General features: G+C 37.3%; 1 protein-coding gene across 5 annotated transcripts in view; it reads right to left on the bottom strand.

The window, feature by feature from the left end:
- Positions 1-611: 611 nt before the first annotated feature.
- The window catches only part of LOC126458580 (lethal(2) giant larvae protein homolog 1), a 354490-nt gene continuing 337002 nt past the window's right edge, over positions 612-18099 (bottom strand). For all 5 annotated transcript variants that reach the window (XR_007585663.1, XM_050095715.1, XM_050095712.1 and 2 more), the window contains one exon: positions 612-1635. Coding sequence is in view for 3 of the 5 variants with exons in the window: in XM_050095712.1 (XP_049951669.1) it covers positions 1567-1635 (69 nt within the window). In the remaining 2 variants the exon portion in view is untranslated. The remainder of the gene's footprint in view (positions 1636-18099) is intronic.

The raw sequence follows: 18099 nt of genomic DNA, 5'->3' as shown, positions 1-18099 counted from the left end.
ATACTGCTTCTGTTGCTATTGCGGTTTGTTCATGAAATATGATGGTTCATTTTCTACTGTTCATCTCGAGTAAAGGTGTATACTTCTTGTAGTGAATGCTTGTAGACCTGCTCATGTTTCAGTGGAAGCTGTAACTGTAGTTTAATATACTAACATTGGCTGAATCAGTTCCTTGTTCCTCGAGGGCGTTTGATACTATTTTGTTGAAACGTGTCAAAATTGTTCTCTGAATTTATGAATCCCAGACAAATTGGCGATTCATACTCATTGCTCCTTTCTGCAATTTTGCTCACAATTTGTAACTGATCTATTGTTTTATGTGTTTTTCTAAAGCTTACTTGTTCCCTTGCCTGATAGAAATTTAACGTTTTTCCATGCATTTTGTGATAATATATTGTTGATTACAGAACAGAAGCTTGTATATCTATTGCTTTATTTTGTTTTGTCTGTGCTCTTCATGAAATAAAACAGCTATATCATATCTATAATGTAGCTCTCATACGTGTATATGATGACTAATATCTTGAAGAATGTGTCCCTTTGTTAACATTCTCCTAATTGAGTTTAATTCTAACAGGGAGTGTTGATAATTTAACTAGAAAAGAAAGAACTGAATTGAAAAATATTTTATTTCCACTCCATACATTCTGCATATTGGAAGTGATGTTTCAAAAGCCTTTGAATATTTTATTTACAGTCATGGCAGTTTTAACAAGTATTAAATGATGAAACATTTTACAAAAATTTATCTCATGCTATAAAAGACATTAGGCAACAAATTTGCTGCACAGCTGAAAGCTATGCAGTCACAGCATAAGCTGGTATGCAGGCAACAGTTTTATATTAAAATGTGTATTATGTAAGTCTTTCATTACAAGTCACAAATGTTTCAACAAAATGCCAAACACTCAATAATGAGTAATAAAATCTCTCTCTCTCTCTCTCTCTCTCTCTCTCTCTCTCTCTCTCTCTCTCTCTCTCACACACACACACACACACACACACACACACACACATTCACATTATTAAAAACCATCACCACTTCTGCAGTAACAACACCTGCTTTTCTCAGAAAAAATGAGATGCAACAGGCAGTATGGCATTCGTATTATTGTAAATGTTTAAATTAAGTCTCAGCTGCTAGCTACACATTTACGTCCATTATAAAATGTAATAAAAGTATTCGCAGAAATAAAATTAGTCTATAAACAAAATTAATTGTTTTACCTATTAAAAATACTGATTCACATAAGTCACAACATGTTTTGCTGCCTACTTTTCATTTGCACATGGAGCATTGAAAAGCAATTTGCCCTTTATTTATTCACTACAAAGAGCTTTTCAGGCTTGAAAATAAAATTACATTAAGCTGCCATATTTTGTACAATGACACAAACATGAAGTCTTCCTGGAATGTCTAAAAGTGTGTTCCACAGAAAAACATTCAGCATTTACAAAAATGGTACCAGTCTCTATAGTGTTCATTAAGTCCACGTGCTATTTTCATGCAAAAATTAGAGACAGATGGCAAGATGAATTCCTGTATTTGTAGCAGCTGGAAGACACTTAAGACTGAACTGGAATTTCCACTTCTAAATCTTCCATTCTTGCTAATGGGGCTTTGCGTGATTTAATCTGCAAAGTAATTAGATCATTTTAAAAACAGTATTATATAACAGGGTATTTATCTAAGCAATCGTGTGAAGACAGCTAACACCAGTCAATAAATGGAGAACAGTAATATGAAATTCATGTTAGTTAATTAAACCAGTAACTGCTACTGAATCTATTGCTTACACTAAATCCTGTAATACATACTTCACGAGAGCACAACTTGTCTCACATACTGCTCACTGAAGTCCAGTGTACACCACTTTTAAATATATTGCCATTAAAGGTGAACAGACAGAAATATAAATAATTTTTACAAATCCGAGTTTTGCATGAAACTCTATTACCATGTAAATGCTTATGACACATCCAGCCATAGTGCTATTCTTCCTCTGCATCTGCAGTGATTTGGAAGTTCATGTCTTACAATGTTGCTGCCTGGAGGTAAACTTTTTCTGAATAAAATGTGATACATTTTTGATGCTGCAAGAGTACTGTCCTTCAATCACTCTTACGAACACAATGAGGAGGAACAGAAACAATCATTTGCCATATAGAGGACATGTCCAATGGTGTACAGACACTAAATACCAAATAATTGTGTTTATTGGGGTGTTCTGTTGTGTGTTCTTTCCAGGCATTCCTGGAATTGTATTAATTAGTTGAAGATTATTATCAGTATTTTGTAATGAACATTCATTCACAAGGATATCAGTATCCTTACTAGAATAATTTAAGCCCATTGCAGTTAAAAGGTAAAGTTTGTAAGATTACAAAATAAAATAAATAATTAAAGTTACACTTGGTCTCTGTCAGTCATGAGGACCTGTACATTAAAAATCAATTATCCAAGTTCTGAAATTATTAATACTGAGTAGTACTTTAAATAAATACACATCTTAAATGCAATAAGGGTAACAAACAGAAGCTGCAGTAATAATTGCCAATTGATTCGATAGAACAGCCATTTGACAACAAATATGAATATCATAGTTTCAAAAAAAAAAATCTCATTAACATTATGGTCATTACACCTTGAAGTGTACAAGGAAGAGGTAGGAAACAGACTATGGCCTATTAAAAGGAATCATCTAGGTTTTAGACTTGATCAATTTAGGAAAACAATGAAAACCACGTATCTTGAAACTTGATAGGCATTTGTACCTTGCCGAATTTAATCCTTGAGCGGGCACACCATATTTCATAATATGAGCGGGTGTGTGGACCACTTTGTATGCACGTACCATGTTCCAAGGTAAATATTTATGAGCAAAATCACAGCTTAATCTTAGTTTAGTGAAATAACAATAAAATAAACTTACATAATATGAGCTAAAGCACTATTTAAACAATAATAAAATATCATTACTTCACTTTGCTGCCAAGGACAAGACATTACCCTAAGTAGTGACCCACTCGAAGTATTCAATACCAGCCATTTGCTTGTTCAGTTACCAATTATCTCATAGGAAACAGCCTCATCATGGAACTGTACTGTTAGCTTGTAATCTGAGCCATTTTCTTGCACATATTGTAATTTTCTTCTCACCTAACTTGCTGTTTATTTTAAATTATTGCTGCTCACTTGGACATATGACAATAATGAAGGAATAGGTAAGGGCTTACAATCATGAAACAACAATGGAAAGATGCAAAACAATTTTATTTGTGGTTGGCGCACTTTATACATAGGTGTGTCCACTCGAGGTTTAAGTTCACTGTATTAATATTTATGCTCCCTCACTGTTTAAAAAACAGCAGGTAATCTCATGCATGATCTGTTTCAATTAAAATATTTTGTTTAAATATGCGGTATTGGAATTTGCCTATTACAAGCTGTCACTATTTATGAATTTTCTCACCAGAAAGAGACACCAATACTCCACTTGGGAAGTGTTTAAGTTGAAGCCATGTTAGGAACACTTCAACCTGACTAAGCACCTGCTATAAAATGAAGTTTAGAATCTGCCGTTTGGCAACACTGCAGTCACTGAAGACTGACAATCAACACAGCTGAACAAGGACAGGGAAGGAAATTGCCACAGCTTTGATGAAGGAACCATACTTGCATTTGCCTGGCACAGCTTTTTGCACACCAAGGTCAAGTGGTGGATTTACCTGAACATTTCTTATAATACCTTGCTTTCGTTTCTAACTGACAACTAGGTTGTGGCATGTAAAAGGACAGAATATCGTACAACACACTCAGTGTAAGAATTTGTAATTGCTATATTGACTAATACAGGGTGATTCAAAAAGAATACCACAACTTTAGGAATTTAAAACTCTGCAACGACAAAAGGCAGAGTTAAGCACTATCTGTCGGCGAATTAAGGGAGCTATAAAGTTTCATTTAGTTGTACATTTGTTCGCTTGAGGCGCTGTTGACTAGGCGTCAGCGTCAGTTGATGCTAAGATAGCAACCGCTCAACAGAAAGCTTTTTGTGTTATTGAGTACGGCAGAAGTGAATCGACGACAGTTGTTCAGCGTGCATTTCGAACGAAGTATGGTGTTAAACCTCCTGATAGGTGGTGTATTAAACGTTGGTATAAACAGTTTACAGAGAATGGGTGTTTGTGCAAAGGGAAAAGTTCTGGACGGCCGAGAACGAGTGATGAAAATGTAGCACGCACCCAGCAAGCATTTGTTCGCAGCCCAGGAAAATCGACTCGCAGAGCTAGCAGAGAGCTGCAAATTCCACAATCAACTGTATGGAGAGTCCTACGAAAAAGGTTAGTTATGAAACCTGAACGTCAACTACCCGAGGCGATGGATCGGCCGCCAGGCAGCCCGTGGTAGAGCACTTCATCACTGGCCTCCAAGAAGCCCTGATCTTACCCCCTGCGATTTTTTCTTATGGGGGTATGTTGAGGATATGGTGTTTCGGCCACCTCTCCCAGCCACCACTGATGATTTGAAATGAGAAATAACAGCAGCTATCCAAACTGTTACGCCTGATATGCTACAGAGTGTGTGGAACGAGTTGGAGTATCGGGTTGATATTGCTCGAGTGTCTGGAGGGGGCCATATTGAACATCTCTGAACTTGTTTTTGAGTGAAAAAAAAAACCTTTTTAAATACTCTTTGTAACAGAAGGTTATATTATGTTTCTTTCATTAAATACACATTTTTAAAGTTGTGGTATTCTTTTTGAATCACCCTGTACATTTCTGTGGCTTCTCGTGTGAAATGACATCTAGGAGAATGAAAAAAAAACCATCCACTGTCTTCATAGTTGGAAAAGGGTGTGAACAGACTTAAATATTTGCAGGGGACAAAGAGAACACAAGGAATTTTATGGCACAATTAAATCTGTCTGCTACATTGCTCTTAATATTGTAATGCTATGCTTAATACGGCTACATTGCTCTTAAGATCAGATGCAATTCTGCCTCTTAAATGGTACATTCATTTGGAATTTTCATTTCATAGGCAAAATCATTGTGTACAGTAGTCCTACAGATTGAGCCCAGCTATCTGTACTGCTATTTATTTGCAGAACTCATTAAATAAATTACAAAATTACTATTAAAAAAAAAAAGTGCCACCTCAGAGTGAGTGGGCCCCATTTGTTGTGAGGACAATAGGAGAAAAACATGAAGATAAGACAGAGGTGTCAAGGTATTAAAAATTGTACACTGATAAGCCCTATGTCATCATTAGTCCAGTAGTGACAGGCCAGAGTGAGAAGGAAAGAAATAAAAAGGAAGAGGAAGAGAAATGAGATGTGGATTTAAGAGCTAGAAGTAAGTGGATAGGGAGAGAAGAAAATACATGAGGGGGTGGGGGGTGGAAAAAGAAAAAATAAGAAATGAAATTTAAACAATTAAAAAAGGGTTTGTATGTGTTACTGTAGCTTAAGTCCACGAGGTTAGCAGGATGTATCAATATGTTGGGGAGCAAGTTTCCATATCCAGAGTTCAGGTAAATTACTACAGTGTGGGAGGATCTTAATGACCAGTGTTCTTTTAGTCATGCTGTCAAATGTGCTCAGCAAGTGGATACTGGGTGTCTCCTAGGTGGACATTTCTTTTGAGCCCATTTGTATGTACAACCAGTCTAGTGCTTGTCATTCATATATATCAAAAAGCAGTGCTGTGAATATGTGTTAGATGGCAAACAACATGTATGTCTTCATATGTTGTTCTGCTTAGATTTTGTAGGATTTGCTAGCTTCCAAGTTATCGGGAAGTGCGAGATATATTTGAGGGGAGAGACAAAGATTTAGTTTTTCATGCCTCCTATTCTGCTTTCCTCCCAAATTTTAACTGCACAATTCATTCAAATTTTCTTTTCCTCTTAATCCATCTTTAAGTCTTACTCTGTCCTTCTATTACCTACAGACTGAAATGCTTAACAGTGTCATATATGACCTATTCTACCTGGTACTGCCCCTTCATCTTTGTCTCCCAACATTCTCACAGCAGATGGACCTCACTCAATCTGGATTCTGAGCGATCTGTCGCTCAACCTTCACAACCCAGTCCTTTTGGCGCTTTAACCCATCTGATTCCTTTATTTTTTGGTTAACCAAAGTGAAAAACAACTCCAGCCCTAGTGAAGCACTGCAATACGTTGGTAGTGTGGGCACAACTGCTCACATACTATTCATGAAAGAAGGTTTCCATGGTGAGTGCGTGGCAACACAGTTGTTTGCTGTCATCACTTAGATTTGCTAATGATGAACAGTATCTATTATTTTCAAGTACGCAGGCCTTACTGATATGCAATATGTGTATCAATAATTGATTTAGGATCATAAAAAAGCTTCAAGATACTGAAGCACATATAATCTGCCTGTTTCTCATACCTGTAACTATAACACTTCAAAATATTTGGCACCTTGAGTGCTCCTGCTTTCAGATTTTTTAACACTTTGACTGCTGCACACATAGTGGCAGATGTTTCACTGCCAAGCCCAGCCAGGATGCAGCATAAGGCTCTGCTGTGGGCCGCAGAGGCCTAATGGCAGTCAACTTGTTACAGTATTAAATGGTCTGAATTGCAGCATTAACAAGGACAATATTAAAGAGACTGAACCTGGACGGCTGTCTGATAGATTACAAATGGACAAATGTGTTTAAAACTAGCACAAATAGACAATGTAAAATCCAATGGTTGTGAGCCATTACTCTAATTTCAAAGTAATAAGTTACAACTGATGTTACTGTTGGAAGACTACAAGAGGATCAACTGCTTCCAAAATTATCCATAAATGTGGGCTTCTCTGCAGAATCCAAACTATTGATGTTATATTATTAATAGCAACAGCAAGCAAAATCACACTTAACTTAAATGTTGAGAGACAGTAACCTGACAGGATTCTGCCAACTCAATATCTCAAAAACTGATGATGGAAGAAGGATTACTTAAAGGGCAAGTATCCATGAAATACCCCTTCAAGCATCTGTTTGAGGATATTGTGAGTACAAAAATTGATGTTGGAACAAGACTCACATAAAGCTGAAAGTAATTAACAAGTTTTCTATAGTTTGTTCAGCCAAAGAAGATCCATCATACTTCAAATGGACTTTGCACAGCCACTTCATGCCTCTATCAAGATCAGTCTCACAATGCAATTTCGTCAGTGTTTGTATAGCAGTACTTCAGCCTTGTTAGAGTTCTAGGTGACTAGCATACCTCCCCACTGGTTGGAAAGCAGCCCTATCTGCCATATCTGATGAAATGCGGAATCCAGATTACCTTTGGTTAATTTCCTACGTGTTGTAACACATAGTACTGAATTTTATCATGAATGACTGCATTGCCAGTTCTCTCAATCTACACAGTATTCAGCTTCCATAAGAAGAAGAAAGAATTAATGCTTCATTACCAGTACTCAAGCTTCAAGTATCTCTCTCTTAAATTAACACCGAAAAGCTGGCTGATGGGTGACAGTGACAATGGTCCTCGTAAAATGCTGTGCCATTTTCAGGATGATGTTTCCAGGTCATCTTGACCAGAAATCCTTCTGATGGCTTTACGTACTCCTGCAGTGCAAGCAGAATGAAAGGCATAAGCTCACTGGATTACTGATTGAGTCCAAGATCTGTGTTTCTGTAATTGTTTGCCTGCCCTTGGCCTTTGTGACCCAAGACACTTGAAGGTTTCCTGGATGTGGTTGGTCATTGAGCTATCTCAGATCACACACCTCACACTAGTTCTGGAGAATTACTTATTGTCTCAAACAAGCTGCCTCATGTTATAACTGAGAACTACAAAAAGGACAAAAATCACATATTTTTACTGCTTACATCACAATGAGCTTCCAAAAAGTAAAACCTGTATGCTCAATGAGATACTGCTAAAACATTCGAGTTCAAGTTCCAGTCTGATACACAGATTTCACTTGCCATGGATGTTAATGACATTTATAACTGAACAGTGAAATGAATGACAATTCTATATGCCACCTTAGAGTTCAAAAACAATTAACTGTCTGTGTGGTGTTTTATTTGCTAGCTAACCAATCATCTCTAAAGGTTACTCCTGGTTTATTTGCTAGCTATTCATTGAGGGCAATCTAATAAGTGCACCCAGAAAGTAAATATGGAAATATACTGGCGGAAGTAAAGCTGTGAGGATGGGATGTGAGTCATGCTTGGGTAGCTTAGTTGGTAGAGCACTTGCCCGTGAAAGGCAAAGGTCCCGAGTTGCAGTCTCGGTCCGGCACACAGTTTTAATCCGCCACGAAGTTTCATATTTCCTATTTGTCTATTTCAATTGGATAGTACATGATTATAACCATTTTCCTACATAGCCTTCCACACTGTTCAAGCATTTGCCATAATGTAAGATCAATTTATGCATACAAACAGAAGAATGTCGCTAACTGTGACTAACCAACCTAACATTACTACTTTCATTTAGTCAACTCCCTAAAATAATAAGCACGAGAAACTTATTCAGTCGAAGCAAGAAATGAAAATAACTTTGTGACATTCATGCAGTTAGTGGCAATATTTGTAAAATTATATTTACTTTAGAAATGTGCCTCGTATTAGGATGGGGGAGCAAACTAGGAAACTTATGGCAGAGGATAACCCAGCTGAAGCGGAGATGAGACAATGAGCAACTCAAACCTAGGGCCAAGTTCATCCATTTTAAAGCTCAGCATTACGTGCCTAAAGTCTCTGATTATGAGAAATGGTTTGGGAGTCATGTTATGCATCAATCAGCGGCCCACTGTTTTCAGCGGCCCGTCTGTTTAAAGCTTACAGTTGGAAAATGATTGTGCATTGGTTAAGAAGCTCAACAGCATTTTTATGCTTTTCATATAAAGAATGCTTCATGAAAACCTGGGAGGAAACACACACTTCATATTCCATGGTAGGTGCCATACACAACAATAAGACACTTCAATTTCTTGCCTAATCGGATAGTAGACTGAGTCTTAAACAAATGTCTGCTATTCATAGTGAATAGTATAAGAAAACTTACTAAATGAATCCATTCAACCTAGTGAGACCAAGTGCAGAGTTCCAAGGGAAAAGCAGCAGAGAAATCGAGACACGATTTGCTAAAATTATGTCATTGAATGGCTTACACCATAATGGAACCTACAAAATTTTTTCATAATCTACCATACAATTAGCATATAAAAACTAAAGCTGTCCTCAACTCAAAAGGTGATTTGAACACCACAGAGTTTCACTAAGCACTGCCTTCTTGCTACCTTTAAAGTGACTTAAACAGCCAATTAGGTCCATATTACATTGGAAAAGACAATTTATAAAATTCCTTTTGACAATTTATAAAATTCCTTTTGTAAAATATTTGAAAGTGTACTAGGGGTGATTTTATAAAAGTTTGCCAGTGAATACTCAGCATTTCTCACAACAACACTGTTGTTGTTTTTGGTGTTGTGGACTTCAGACCAAAACTAATTAAGTTTACTTGGTGTGTCACTACTGTCACAACCATGATCATGTCTTTGTAAAGAGGGAACTAAATGCTGCAACAATCAGATGCTAGAAGCAATTGCATGGTGGATGACAGCAGAGAAAGTGGTACTTGGCTGAGATAGTGAGAGTAATAACAGTAGATTTAAAAAAAATTATGCATGGGTCCACAGCTGTTAAACATTTGCTGAAAGAAGTCATCTTTCTGCATCGCCTGTTTTTTTAATTGAAATAAACACTAAATTTTAGTTTCCCACAAGATGATTTTTACCAGAAAACGCGTTTGTTAAATGGGTATCATGTTTGCAAATATAGGTGCTACTTTCATAAGCACAAACTTAAGGTACACTCTCAAACAATTTTTGTTTAACAGTGTACTTCCAGATATTCTGCCAAGTTTTTTACCTTTTAGAAAACAAGGTTTCTTCAGGTGCTGCAAGTTTTGGTGTTATGTGTATATGCTGCCTGTGCTCCAACCATACTGTAAACTATTGTCTCACACTATTATTTATAATAGAGTTCAATTCCCCAATGCCCACTATGCCCTTTGTTGCTTTCTTGTGTTTTAAATCTTGCGCTGGTATCTCGTGAAATGCAAATTATCTCAGTGTTTTCCAACTCTGGTAGATTTAATGGCCAGCAAGAAGTTAATAAATTGAGTGCCGGACCCAAAGTTATTTAAATTAAAACTGCCATCCCTGTTTATTAGGTTTCCTGATTATTTCGATAGACTCATTAATTATTCTGTCTCGGAAACTTGGGGTTTGCACCATGATACTGATGTCATCCTATTTCATTTCATAGTTTATATTCTAGGCAGTGCTCGACGACAGCCGATTCGTTTGGCTATTTTTCGTCAGATATGTTGTTAATGTAGCTTACATCTCTCCTCAACTATTCTGCCTCCACCTGAGACATGTCACATTCATATGGAATGAGATTCACACCCAGCTTTCAGAGGCCTTGATCTTCTTCAACATTACAAAAAATAGTTTTTATTTTAGTTGAAAGGAGCGAAATACACTGGATGCCATGTATCCATAGGAGTCTACTGACCTTTCCAGATACTGGACCAGCATAAGAAAGATAAGCAGTTTTTTGCTTCTCTTCCTGTCTGTCTCAACCAGTTTCTCAGGCATTCTTGATTTTGACTGCATCACCCATTTAATTTGATGGTTTGAACACCCATTCTTTCAGAATACTATTCCCGGAAGTTGTAATTCTTCAGCAAGGCTTCCTTTGCCTGTAAGTATGAGAGCTCTATTAACCGGAGTCTTCAGTACCAAATATCTTGTGACAGATGGCGATGGCTGAAGGCACGGAGACAGAGGTCAGTTTGTGTAGGTTTTCTACGTACACTGTGACCCAGAGATCTGTACATTCTTCTCTTAGCTAAATCACCAAAGAGTTTCTCCTCCATCTTCACGTGTCAGCTAAACTCTCTGCATGCGACTTGGTCACAAGTGGAATTAATGCAGTTAAAAAGGGTTGCGTGCCAGAAAACAAAATTCAATTGCTTGCACAGAAAGCCAAGACAAGATGCTGGGAGCCCTACTGCAGAAAATCTCACAGACAAATATCTGGATGAGAGTAGAGTGAAGATCTTTGCTAAGGGTCTAAACTTCACGAATACCTAAAATATGCTTAAATGGAGCATGTTGCAGCTTCTCTCCCACCGGAAACAGCACAGGTGGTTTGTCGTGAAACCTGTAGAGTACTTACCAAAACAACAATGCTAAGATCAAATATCTCCAAGGAAGAACAAGTAGCACTTTGAAATCTGTGGGAGGACAAGGAAACTGTAGTTCTGCCAGCTGATATGGGCAATGCTGCAGTCCAAGTGGGCAGTACTACAGTCCACGTCACATGTGGATTACAATAAGATTTTCAATCGTTTGAATGACATTGCACACATACAGATAGATGTTGATCCAACAAATAAAAACACGAGGGAGGAGATGACTCTTCTCAATGAGTTAGGTTTGCCATATAACATCATTAAGAGTCTTGAAACAAAGGCAGCAGTGCTACCACAACTATATGGCCTTCCTAAGATACACAAGGAAGGAATTCCTTTAAGAGAAATACTTACGCACACTCAGCTAGAAAAATACCTGAAGTACATTCTCGGTGAATATGTGGGGAAGTGCAAACACCACATCCACAACTCCGCTGACTTTGTACACCATGTCAATCGATTATGGTCAGTTTCCATGTAGTCTCCCTCTTTATGAGATTTCCACTTTCTGATCCCTAGGAACTAATCACAGAAAAGTTTGAAGATTGTTTCTAGGCATGATCTGACATCTACTTATTTCCTGTTTGACAGAAAATATTATGAACAAAATCGTGGTATGGCAACGGGCAGTCCATTGTCACCTGTTGTGGTGAATCTATACGTGGAAAACTTTGAAGCAAAGGCACTAGAATCCACCGAAGTTGAAACCAATACGTTTCTATCAGTATGTAGATGATAAATTTGTGGTGTGGCCACATGGAGCAGAAAAGCTTCAAGAGTTCCTGGAACATTTCAACTACATCCATCTGGAATGACTCAGTCATGAAAAGTTGCCAAGAACAAAAGGAAAATCATGTAAATATGAATATTAGCTGCAAGCTTTGTAACTGAAGTAGAAAAATACAGTGCAAGCCATTTTTGTCAATATATTAAGAGATCACATGCATTGGCAAACTGCTGATTTTAAGCTCACTGATAGTGATTTGGAGGTAAAAAGTGACACAATCACGTACCATATGTAAGCAAAAAGCCCCAAATGTCAAGCAAGGCAGAATTCCACATCAAGGAGCCTCTGATGGCTAGCAGCCTACAGCAGATACTACGTAAGTGAGCATTATACTCAGTCAAACTTTCACACTAAGGACAACTTGCAAAGCTTGCCTGTATGTACCCCTGGACTAGATTTATTGGTTTCCATTGTACACTTGTCTACATGTGTACCTACGTCTGTATGTCACTTTCACTGTGATGAGTACTTGAACCTAGAGCTTGATAAGAGCAATAGAATCTGGCACTTCTATGGTTTGTGGTCTGTAGTAACATCTGTGATTGTGTATAACCAACTCTTTGAAAGTTATAGGTCAGGGTGGCCATTTGTTCTAATTGATTGGAGAAGTAGTAAGCTTCATATGTGTTTTCATAAACTATTGTCTATGCTCTACTGCATGTTCATTGCAAACATGTGAAGAAACAACAGTCCAGTAAGCCAACACACAGTCTTATTTCTCTATCACCACTCTATCTGCCTCCTTAGCTAACATTCAAGTCATTCAGAGCTGTCTCCAACTATGAAGACCTGAAAAATTTCAGCTTGACCCCATCTCCGTTTCACTCCTGTACACAGACATTTGTGTACAAAGCAAATGATGTCCTCGAATCATGCATCACCTCTGATCTGAGCATGATCTTCTAAGTATGTATGTTGCAACCCACATTGGATTACAATACATCATAATGTAAAATTCATGATGGAACTAAGGAACCACCATCCGTCACAAAGAAATTTAGTGTTAAATACTCTGGTAAATAGAGCACTAACATTTTCAGATAAGGGAAACTCTCTGGAGAATTATAACAACTGTGAACAGTGTTCTGAAAGAATGGGTACTCAGATCAATCAAACTGAATGAAAGATGCAGTCAAAATCACGAATGCCTAGAAAGACATTAAGACAAACTGAGGAGGAGACACCAAAAATCACTTATCTGTCTTATACTGGCCCACTATTTGGAAAGATCAGTAGACTCCTATGGAAGCAGGGTATCTAGTGTACTTTGCCAGCCTTCAACTAAGATAAAAAGTATTCTTTGTAATGCTGAAGATGATACCGGCCTCTGAAAGCTGAGTATGTATCACATTGCGTACAAATGTGGAATGTCTTAGACTATCAACACAGTCGGGGCCAGATTTAAGGTGCATCAGTGACATATCCAACTAAAGTCACTATGCAAATAAGCTGTTACCAAGCACCGCCTTTGATACAATCATGAAGTGAAATATGATGAGACCAGTATAGTGGTGCAGACCTCAAGTTTCTGGGACAGCAACTCTACTTAGAAAATGCTGAGAGGATTTGTGTTTCATTGAACATCAGTGCGAGCTCTTAAAATCAAAAGAGCATCAAATGGAATAGTGAATGTTGGGAACTGATCGGCTATGAATAGTGACTTGAGACCAACAATAGTTCACAGTCTGGTTGGAGTCCAGGCAGTGAGTACACATAACAGCAAAACTTGCAGCATCTGAAGATGATGGCTGGGTCTCTTGTTGAAATATTTTGGATAAAATTGAAACAACTACTCGACAGAAAAACAAAGCTACAATAATTTTTATAATGCTTGGTGTCCTGACATTGTTACTCGCAAATCAAATCTGGTGAACACTGTGAGCTACTCTTCTTGTTATAATCAATTTCACCCACAATTATTTTTCATTTCTCTTCCTTTTCAAGCAAATATACTAACCACCAATATTACATGTCATTGCACTGAAGAGTAACTTTTTAGCACCCATTCTCAAACAACTATGATGAAAAAATTTATAATAGTGGCATGACTCTAGGGAGGTACTTTAGTAAAACTAGTTTCATAAAATCCTTCACAGAGAAAAAGGGGATCTACAGTTTAGCATGCCTTCTAGAGGATGGGGTAACTTCGCATTTTCACCTATAAATCATTGTCATATGAGAAAGAAACAGTATGTGACAGAAAAAGTTCTAACACTATTCGAGCATTGTACCCTGAACATTTGTAATTTTAGTCTGACATTTATCCACTTACTCACCATACAACTACTTTTAGAGCATGTTGACAGCTTACAAGACAAAAATCACAAGGCTTGGAATGTTGGAAGGATTTCCCATAAAACTAAAACTACAATATTTTAATGAGTTTAATAATCATTATTTGTGTTACTGAAAGAATATGAGTATTAATTTAGATATATTTTCATTTAAGAAGTGCTTCCATAAACTAATCACAATACTGTTCTAATCACTGTTTATTTCTTTTGACATAAGTTGTAAGCGCAACAATCACGTAAGGACAAGGTGAACCGCAGGATAACTCAAGTGATACACTCAACTTTATTCAGTGAAACACATCACATTTGCTTCTGAATGTCGATATAGGCATCTAATCTATACTTAACAAGTCGCCTTTCGGCTGTGGGCAGAAGTACTTTTGGGTCATTTTCCCCTTTCATTCTTGAATGGTGCATGGAAAGTATGGGTGCAGTAAGCCTGCAGATGAGTGTGATATATGTAGGAGAAAGTAAAATTCTTCTTGGAATACATGTCCCCATGATTTTAACATTAAACATCTCACCGATGCACAAAACCCTTCTCATTGGATTTGTCATTGAAAATGGGTAAGTTTATCTGTGATGCTCGCACACTTACTAAATAAAACCATGATGAAACATGCTGTTCTTTGTACAATATACTCTCTCTCTCTTCCATTCATACCATTTGGTAAGGGCGAAGTGTGACAAGCAGTACTCAAGAATCAGTTGAATGAATTGTCTGTGTGCTGTCTCTGTTAAAGGTGAACTTCATTAATTACTCTTTCAATACATTTCATTCTGGGACATGCCTTTTTCTACAACTAGTTTTAAGGGATTATTCCATTTAAATAACTACAGACATATACTCCTATATATTTTACAGTTGTAGCACTGTCAGTGATCGTCCAAACATTGTGTAGTTTAAATATAGTCGGTATTTCTACCTATTTATGCACAGTATGTTTTGTTGACAGAGAGAACTTTCAGTCCTGGGCAAAACGTTGATCCTACACAGGTATCTGCACTTCATTAAAATTTTGTAGTGTTGTCACTTCATTAAAGTAGCTTCATTCACAAACATACTGATGTTATTCATCTGATCATTTATACGTGTATTGTAATGGTCACACAACACTCCTGTTGAGTACACCTGATTCTACTTTCGCAAAAAATGATTTTCATAATTAAGTATGGCTTTAAAATCATCTTTAAGTATGATTTTCTGAGTTCCATCTGCTAAGAAGCCCACAGTCAAATCACATAGTTTGACATTCTAAAAGACCATTTTGTTTCCTTGGCAACAGTGTGGTGCTGTACTGAATGCTTTCTGGTCACATGTTGATCACTACAGAGTAACTTTTTCAGTAAAAAAAAAAAATAAAAAAAAAAAAATGGAAACATAAAATGTGTTCCATAATTCTAGAACAGGCTAAGATCAGCAAGAGGCCTCCAGTTAGGCACTTCTGATGACTGTTCTTGAATTTGAGAATGACATGCACCTTTTTCCAATCACCTGGAATTTCGTTGTTCCATTAACCTAGGGTGATATACTGCTGCTACAAGAGAAGTAAATTCTTCCACATAATTATATAGAATAACACAGGTATTCCGCCATGTTACATTGCTTTTACAATGTGACTGATTTTTAGTTTCCTATTCCTCAGTCACTTATCTCAGTATCTATCATTTCTTTACTCATGGCATGATTTGAAGGAGGACCCATTTGTACCCTCTTCCTTGCACAATTTAATCCATGTCTGTGTTTCTTTCTATTTTGTTCCAGTTAGATTAGTCAGGTAACTGTGTGGGTGCCTTTGGTCCATATATAAACCTTACGTGTGACCAAAACTTCTTAGGAATTTTTGTCAGGTAGGTATGTAATATACACAACCCGACAGGAATTTTAGAATTGTAGGATTTGAGGTCCGCCAGTTATGCAAAAAACAGTTTTTTTCCAATTACCCAAACATGTTCCAGCACCACTGTGCCATCATCAGTGGGTTTCCATTTTATTTAATCTTTACACTTGGTCTGCATAATTTTTCACAACCACTTGTGTATTATTTATTACAGGTACCTTGTTACGTTTTCGCGTGGCAAGCCGTATTATTCTCAGCATCGTGGTGAGGTGTCTTGATGCACACATAAATATCACACTGACTGGGCTGGTACACACAACAACCCCAATTACACTGTGTTTTGGTGAAGTGCAAAGTGCTTTTACGACCTTATTAGTGATAAACCGTGTTGTATTTACATGTGCATCATGACACCTCACCATGATGCTGAGAATAAAAGGGCTTGTCATGAAAAATCATGCACACCAAGTGTAAAGATTAAATAAAACGGAAGCCCACAGTGGTGCCGAAACACGTTTGGGTACTTGGAAAAAATGGTGTTTTGCATAACCGGCAGACCTTACATCCTACAATTTTAACTGCATACAAGGTAAACACAAGGAGCTGCAAATCCAAATGAGGAATTTTAGATTTCACTACTATATACTTATGTTGTTGACAGCTTATTTGCTCTATCATTATAAGTGAGATTATTTCTGGGGCATTAACATGACACTGTCATAGTAAACTAACAGTATACCTCTTGGGTGTACAGAAAACAGACTGCACACAAACTACAAGACATATACAAAACACACATACCACATATCATTGGAGTGAAGAATTACAGCTGGCTGTTGTGACCGAACAGTTCTAGGCGCTTCAGTCTGGAACCGTGCTGCTGCTGCGGTCACAGGTTCAAATCCTGCCTCGGACATGGGTGTATGTGATGTCATTAGGTTTAAGTAGTTCTAAGTCTAGGGGATTGATGACCTTAGATGTTAAGTCCCATAGTGCTTAGAGCCATTTGAAGAATCATGTCAAGTTTTTAACTCACATTACAGGGACTTAATAAGGGCAATGTTTATGACAAGAAAAACATCAGTATGTGTGTGGTATTTGCTGAAGTCACTGATATGAATTGCCCAAAAAGGCACAAAAGCACCCCACTCTGAAAATTTGTTCACTGGGTTGTTTATCTGCAAGTACGAACTAATTTGATGCAACAATACAGAACAGATGATTTATCTCCATGTTGTGACGACAAGCCTTCCCCCTCTCAGTCCAACTACACTGCAGGCTGCATTATGAATTGAAACTTGGAGAGACGCTCTATCAACTGATGTATGGTTTTTTTCTGTATGTATTGTAGTTATCATTCAGTCATCTTTTAAAACCCTGAAGATATTTACGAATTATTCTGTACCACCATTTCATTTCTCTCTTGTAGCACAAATGTTTCCTTTTGTGCTCATTATGACCTTTTCCTTCCTCAGTCTGAACATGGCATGTAATTAAGTACCAGGTCTACTCATGTCTGCTACCTGAGAAGCGATTTCCTCCGTATAGTGCATGTGTGACCTATTAGGTAAGGTCTCAACATTCTCCATTATTCACTTTCTCTTGAGATGCTTTAAGAGATCCTTAATAATTTGGCCATTTGTCTCTAGAGAAATTTTCATCTAGACTATAGCTTCTCATCGCATATATTTGTTACATATTGTCACCTTGTATATCCACAACAGCATATGTTTGAATATCTGAGGTTGAGGATAATGATTACACTTTTAGCTCAGTTCCACTTGAAAATGAAGACATGTTTTCCATGTACATATTTAGTCCATCCAGTCATGTCCCAAGCTCAAATAATATTCCACTACAGCATGCAAACAATTTAATTTAACTGGTGAGGCTTTTGTTTTTCTTTTCAACAATTATCAAGGAAAT

The sequence above is a fragment of the Schistocerca serialis genome, chromosome 2 (genome assembly GCF_023864345.2).
Source record: "Schistocerca serialis cubense isolate TAMUIC-IGC-003099 chromosome 2, iqSchSeri2.2, whole genome shotgun sequence".
In the NCBI taxonomy this organism is placed as follows: domain Eukaryota; kingdom Metazoa; phylum Arthropoda; class Insecta; order Orthoptera; family Acrididae; genus Schistocerca; species Schistocerca serialis.
Note: the sequence above shows the minus strand (reverse complement) of the source record. Positions and strands in the feature narration are given on the sequence as shown.